The 7,579-nt window shown below is 44.7% G+C and overlaps 1 protein-coding gene across 1 annotated transcript; it reads left to right on the top strand.

Annotated features, from left to right (window-relative positions):
• The first annotated feature begins 1,208 nt into the window (after positions 1–1,208).
• Positions 1,209–2,347, top strand: LOC110325983 (olfactory receptor 6S1). Its single transcript, XM_021204150.1, has one exon. It carries the CDS (start codon positions 1,273–1,275, stop codon positions 2,266–2,268), a length of 996 nt encoding a protein of 331 aa, XP_021059809.1. The 5' UTR covers positions 1,209–1,272; the 3' UTR covers positions 2,269–2,347.
• The last annotated feature ends 5,232 nt before the right edge of the window (positions 2,348–7,579 follow it).

Here is a 7,579-nt window from a genome sequence, read left to right as displayed (position 1 = left end):
AACATCTGCTGCTGATGGGACCGTTGTCCTAAAATGTCACTACAAGAATGGGGTGTGTTCGGAACAGTTTAGCTAGAGAAAAATCAACGCTCCGAAAATCAATCCTGATGTTTTGCTACTGAGAGTCTTTAGTTAGTTTTTTCTTATCTTTAGTTTGTGTTTTCCGTTATCTTTTAGTGGAGACTTTTAGAGACAGAACTTTAGAATACCATCAATTTGACTTTTTTTTTTTTTTAAGTTTGTGGGTCTGGAATGATTTGAATCAACTTCATTTCCAGTTTAATTAATTATAGCAGGGATTTGCAATTCTGTTTTGGACAGCCTGTTTTTGTTTTTGGTTTTTTGGTTTTTTTTTTTTTTTTTTTTTTTTTTTTTTTTTTTTTTTTTTTTTTTTTCGAGACAGGGTTTCTCTGTATAGTCCTGGCTGTCCTGGAACTCACTCTGTAGACCAGGGACAGCCTGTTTTTGAAAAGGCTTCATTCAGATTGTGTCTCAGAAGGGAAAGTGTCACAAATTGAAAAAAGGCCTCCTGAGCTGATATTAATGTTAGTTTGAATACAACAGACTAAGTGAACCCATCAATATGGCTTCCTGCTATAGTCGGTCTCCTTTATGCGTACTACAATTACTTCAGAAATGCAAGCAGTTTGTGTCGATCTGAGTTCGGTTAGGCTCTTGGTTTATTGTGAAATTCTCAATAAAAGGGGAGAATTGGTATATCAAATGCCCTGGCCTCTACTGCTAATTGTTTAGCTGCGTAATTGAAATACAAGCAAGGACCCCGTCCCTTGATCTGCTTCCAAACGTGGGGGCAAGCCAAGCCTGGGCTTTGATATTTGTCCTGATTTTCTCTGCCACTTCATTAGGTTGACAAAGGAAACTTTTGAATCCTTTGTCTTGTTATTTCTCTTGCTCCTTACCAAAGTTTGTAACTGAAAAGCAGAGCATACGAGACCTGGGTGTGTGTAGACATGCAAGAATTCTAAGGCAGTAAATCACCGGAACTCTGTTTCTTCACAAAATCTCATTCTCGTATTTTCACCCAATTCTGATGTTCAGAGATATTTTCCTCATCATAATGAAGAGCCATCAGTTGAGGTTTGAGAATAAGATCGTTGAAGATGCAGACTCCGGACGTTTTCCTAAGACTTAGCTACCCTTTAGGGGAAATTTCTCTGTAAGCAGATAGTGACCTTGAGTTTCAGGATGGGTGACAGAACATCGTTTCATCACGAGCTCATTCACATTGTCTTACAGCTGGGAAAGATAATAATGGCTCTACGTGGGAACCAGAGTGATGGCACTACGGAGTTTGTCCTGGCGGGCTTCCCGAATCTCAACAGCACAGAGGCGGAAGTGTTCTCCATGTTCCTTTTCATTTACCTGTTGACTCTGACAGGCAACACGTTGATTGTGGGCTTGGTGGGGGCGGATCACCGCCTGCAGACGCCCATGTATTTCTTCCTGGCTAACTTGTCCTGCCTTGAGATTCTGATCACTTCTGTCATCATTCCGAAGATGCTGAGCAATTTCCTCTCCAGACGGCACACCATTTCCTTTGCTGCCTGTATCACTCAGTTTTACTTTTACTTCTTTCTGGGGGCCTCTGAGTTCCTACTGTTGGCCGTCATGTCTGTGGATCGCTACCTGGCCATCTGCCGTCCTCTGCATTACCCCATGCTCATGAATGGCGCCGTGTGCTTTCGGGTGGCCTTGGCCTGCTGGATGGGGGGACTCCTCCCTGTGCTTGGCCCCACAGTGGCTGTGGCCTTGCTTCCTTTCTGCAAACAGGGTGCTGTGGTTCAGCACTTCTTCTGTGACAGTGGACCCTTGCTTCACCTGGCATGTACCAACACCACGAGACTGGAGGAGGTTGACTTTGTCCTGGCCTTTCTTGTCATCATGTCCTCGCTCACCGTTACTGGTGCGTCCTATGGCCACATAGTCCTGGCCGTCCTGCGCATCCCCTCTGCTTCTGGTCGGCAGAAGGCTTTCTCCACCTGTACCTCCCACTTGATGGTGGTAACCCTCTTCTATGGGAGTGCCATTTTCCTCTACGTAAGGCCATCCCAGAGCGGCTCTGTGGATACGAACTGGTCAGTAACCGTGATAACAACATTTGTGACCCCTCTGCTGAATCCATTTATCTATGCCTTGCGCAACGATCAAGTCAAGGAAGCTTTGAAAGAGATGTTCAGGAAGGTAGTCACCAAGCTGTTAGGACAGTCTTTACTGGGGGATAGTTTGAGAAAGAAGACAGTCGGTTGAAAGCCAAGGGACTCAGTCTCAGGTCCACCCATCACCATTGCCAGCTTTTCCTTCATCATGACAGGAGCCACGGGGAGCTTCAAGGAGAGCAAGCCTACATTTCTCCTTCAAGCAAAATGAATTGACTCTATATTATGCTTCATAAGGACAGCTCATACTGTTTTTCAATATCTTATTTTATTAATTATGTGCCTGTGTGGGGAATATGGGGCATGCCATGTGTGACTAGGAGTCAGCCAGAGATTCTCTGGTAGGTAGACAGGGAGAGGGACCACGGCTAGGTAATAAAGGTGACCAACTTCCAGCATGGCTGGCTTTTCTTACCCTCCTGATCTGTTACAAAAACTTGACAGCTTAAAACAAAGGCCCGGAAGGCTTTTTTTTTTCCCTTGCCAATAGGCCCCCCGGTTGATAGACACAACAGTTACAGGCCAATCAACTATTCGTTCTTCAAACTGATCAACCCTAAATTAGGGGAGGGTGGTGCTTCCGTGTATGAATTCTTGGCCCATAAGGAGTGGCACCATTAGGGGGTGTGGCCTTGTTGGAGTGGGTGTGGTCTCCTTGAAGGAAGCATGCCACTAGGGGGCGGGCTTTGAGGTTCTTTAAGCTACTTCCAGTGTGACACAGTCTCCTTCTGCTGCCAGTGGATCAAGATGTAAAACTCTCAGACTACTGTCTGAATTGAGGCTGCTACGCTTCCCACCATGATAATAACGGACTGAACCTCTGAAATTGTGAGTACGCTCCGATTAAATGTTTTCCTTTATAAGAGTTGCCTTTGGTCAAGCTGTCTCTTCACGGCAATAAAATCCTAAGACAGGAGGGAAACACTTCAGAGATTTTCCACCTCCAGCCCTGGAGAAGTGACTGGGTTTTTGGCTTCCTGAGACTATGAAGCTGATCAAGACCTCCAGATTATATCACACTCCTGAGTGAGGGTGTGCAGAGAGGACATCGTGGGTGCTGGGAGCCAGTCTCGGATTCTCCGAGGAGCAGCAAGTGCTCTTGACCGTGGAGTCATCTCTGCAGCCCAGCTCATACTATTTGACATAGCAAGACCAAAATTATCTATCACTTCACCTTCCACCCACCATCATAATACCTCAAGTGTTGGAACATGTGTTCATTTATCTGGGAAAAAATCTGTTAAAATATTCCTAATTTAGTATTTAGGAATATCTGAGTACACCTCTATTCAAAGATTAAAAACCAATGACATTTTCAATAAAGTTTTCAGTTATTTGTACAAACCAATATTATTAGACAAATATCAAAAGGAGGTCTGGGGGTGATGCTCAGTTGGTACAGTGCTTGCCTAGCATGCATGAAGTTCTGGGTTTGAACCCTATCACTTTGCAAACTAGATATGATGATGTGTTTCTGTAATATTGCTACTTAGAAGGGGTCAGAAGTTCAGGGTCATTTTCACCTATAGTCTGGGATATATGAGACCCCATAAATGATGATAATGATGATTTAATAATAATTAATAATAAATAATATTAGGGGCAGAGAAGATGATTCAGTGGGTTAAAGCACTTGTTATGGAACCGCAAGGATCTGAGTTCAAATCTCAGGTACCTATGTAAAAGGCCAGCAGTCCTGTGAGAACCTCAACTCCAGCAATGGGGGGGCGGGGGAGGGGAGAGGGAAATTCCCAAGAGTTCACTGGCCAGCAAGCCTAGTGAAAATGGTGCTCTTCCAACTCAATGAGAGATCATGTACCTACATAAACAGGGTGCACATATAGAGAAGCAGACATTCACATTAAATAAATAAATTAATAATAAATAAATAAATAAATCTTAGCGCACACAAATGAAAATGAAATCTCCAAAAATATTAGGTAGTATCTTTTGTATAGCAAGCTTGGATAAATTAAGATGGAATAGAGATGTCGGGCCCAACACTGAATCTAAAATCGATGACCACAACTTTGCCAAAACGTAGGACAGTTCTGGGGTCTCCAGTGTACTCCAGCATCCTCTTCTGTCCCCCAAGAGCAATGCATGTATGTGGCGTGCACACACACACACACACACACACACACACACACACAGCCAAAACACCCATACACCCAAAATAAAATAAAAATTAGAAAAACAAAGCTAAACAGTATGGCTTCCTTAACAGAGTCACCAGGTCTACTACCAGGTAAAGAGACTGCTTAGGATCATTCCTCTGCCTCGTGTCTTTGAGAGGAGAGTGGCCATGGCACAGGATGAAAGGGATTCCAGGACCTGTATGTGTAGGTTTCTCGATGTGCAACAGTAACACATTTTTAGGAACCCTTGACCCTTGGCTCCCATGTGCAGTCTGGCAGGCCCTCTTTCCTGTATTTCAAGACAGAACTACAAGCTTCCAAAGATTGTTTTGGAGAATGTTAGCATACTCTTCATTTCTGGTTTTCATCTGACATAAACTACAAAGTAAGCCAAGACACCTCTCTGTGCCTAAGAGGACAGAAGTCTTCCGCTGTTTACTTAGTAGGTGTGGTGCATGCACCTACTCCTAGGTGAGTTCCAGCCAGCTAGGGCTAGCTAGTGAGACCTGGTTTCAAAAGGGAAAAGAAAGTATAATTAAAGACCAAAAGGCACCTTCCAAAGTTAGCCCCAGCAGCCTGGTCTACAGAGTGAGTTCCAGGACAGCCAGGGCTACACAGAGAAACCCTGTCTCAAAAACCCAACCAACCAAGAAGCACATAAGTTAAAGACAGTCTTAGGATATTTATTTTGTGGTAAGGCTGCACAGGTCGCAGCCTCCACAGGCTTGTCCCTGGAAGATCCCAACTACACTGGTATTTGACCTTCTCCCTTGATATTTCTCATTGGCAACTTGAATTGTTTTGTTTTGTGGGACAGAGGAGAAATAAGAAAAATCTAGATTCCCCTTAAAAAAAAATATTTAACCAAGCTGTGACAGTTTTATGTCCGCTTGACACAGCTACAGTCATTTGGGAAGAGGGAACCTCAACTGAGAAAACACCCTCATCAGATTGGCCTGTGAGAAGCCCGTGGTTCAATGGTTTGATTTTTTTTTTTTTTTTTTGGTTTGATGACCGATGGATGTGGGAGGGCCCAGCTCATTATGGGTATTCCTGTTACATGGAGTCTACTGGAGGTGAGCACTCAGACAACATTTGTTCCCATTTGAAATTCTTTATTCCAGCTGGCTGGGGTTATACATAGGAATTCATGACCTAAGTGTAGCCTGGAGCGTACATAGCACAGGATGTTGAAGGCGGAGTCCTAGCATCTTGCTTAGCAGCTGGTGAGGAGCTTCATAGGAGCAAGTCATTTGACAGAAGCATCTTGCTCTCCTGTTCTTAGACCAGAGCTGGGTAATTTCCCATGGGATTCTCCGTTAAGGAGATCAAACTCTAGTTAAACCCAAACTAGTCTCAGCAAGAATACAAGATGGAGGACCTGATGCACTGGCTTACCCTGTTGGAGTACCACTCCTGTGCAGATGGTCCTGGGCGTTATAAAAAAAAGCAGACCGAGCAAGCCATGGGAAACAAGTCTGGAAGCAGCACCCCTCCACTGCCTCTGTATCAGCTCCAGTCTCAGGTTCCCGCCTTGAGTTCCTGTCCTTTTCTCAAATGATGGATTACAAGTTGTAAGACGAAATATAACCGCTCTCCTCTCCACGTTGCTGTTGGCCATGGTGTTTTATTGTGGGGCTTTGGATGAGAATGGCCCCCACAGGCCCATATGTTTGAAAGTTTGGTCCCCAGTTGGTGACCTGCTTAGGAAGGATTAGGAGGTGTGGCCTTGCTGTAGGAAGTGTGTCATGGAATGGTCTTTCTGCCCGTCACTTAGAGATCAGCTGTGATCTCCCAGTGCTCCAGCACCATGCCTCCCTGCCTGCTGCCATACTCCTCACCGTAATGTTCATGGACCAACCCTCTGAAACAGCAAGCAGCCCCCAATGAAGTGCTTCCTCCTTTAAGATGCCCTGGTCGTGGAGTCTTTTCATAGCAACTGAACAGTAAGATATGTGTCACGGCTACAAGATCCTTACCTAAGACACAAGCTCCTGAGGCAAACAGACCCTATGCTGCCAAAGCCACAGATGGCAGGTTCTGTGTGATACAGTCGGCTAAGCATTCTGAGTTCCTTAGCTTCCCCACCCCTCCCCCCATATCTTTTAACTTCTTCCTTACAGTGTTGGATCCCTCCTCCCTGGTGCAAGGCCTAAATGGGGACCTTAGCTCTCTGGGGGGTTGGTCTGAGGCCCTTCACCACTGTGTGCTTGTGGACAATCTGCCTGGTGTTTCTCTTGAACCCAAGACTTTACAACAACTGGCTTCAGGAAATAAACCATTACCTACAGTGACCAGTCCAGGAAGCCAACCTATGATTCCCTAAGTCAGACTTAAAGGGACCCACAGTCCTATCTCTGGCCTCTATGTCAAGAAGCCACACAACAACTCATTAAAAATAAGCCCTAATCCAGGAGTTGGGGAAACCCTGATCAGGAAAACAAACAAACAAACAAAAAACAATCAGCTCTAGAGGATGGAGACTTGACTAATGACCATCAGCCTCTCCAGCTATAACTGAGGTTCAAGCAGGAAAGGGAGAAAAACATTCTTAACCATGCAGTGGGTCCTCATCTGTGTAGCACGGGTAGCTAGCTCCTATGTCAATAGTCTCTAGTTAGGGCAGACCAGAAGCCTCTTTCTTGTCTGCTAACAAGCTTCATCGTTCTCTGCCGGCAACTACCAAAGGCCTGGGAGCTGGTCTTGAACCACATTCTGAATGCTTTTTGCATCGCCTTGGTTAGAGGACTTTTGCTTATTTCCACACTAGGATTAAAGTACCTCAGAATAAAACTGTGCGGGGGAAAATGGAAGCCAAACAAACATGCAAAAGTATAATCAGATATTTTCCTAATTCCCGGCAAGGAGTGAAGCGACTCAGAAAAAGGACACAGGATGTCCAGGAACACATGAGAGATGGTGCCGGTCTCAACTGGAAGGGGTTAAAGGAAACGGTGAGCTCTGGTGGTCTAGGAAAACGGGGCAGTTTGACATAAGACAGTGGCATTACTCCTAGGGACAGAAATGGCTGAATGTCGCTAGGACCTGTTGGCTAAAAGATGATTGGTTTTCTTATATGCACTCATTGATAAGCGGATATTAGCCCAGAAACTTAGAATACCCAAGATACATTATGCAAAACACAAGAAAACCAAGAAGGATGACCATTGGGTGGATACTTCATTCCTCCTTAGAATAAGGAACAAAATACTCATGAAAGGATATAGGTACAGAGACAAAATTTAGAGCTAAGACGAAAGGATG

The sequence above is a fragment of the Mus pahari genome, chromosome 8 (genome assembly GCF_900095145.1).
Source record: "Mus pahari chromosome 8, PAHARI_EIJ_v1.1, whole genome shotgun sequence".
NCBI classification, from domain to species: Eukaryota; Metazoa; Chordata; class Mammalia; order Rodentia; family Muridae; genus Mus; species Mus pahari.
This window is presented reverse-complemented; position numbering and strand designations above follow the sequence as displayed.

Excerpts from the sequence above, each read along its gene's own strand:
- LOC110325983 (XM_021204150.1), top strand. The coding sequence starts at position 1,273 with ATGGCTCTACGTGGGAACCAGAGTGATGGCACTACGGAGTTTGTCCTG.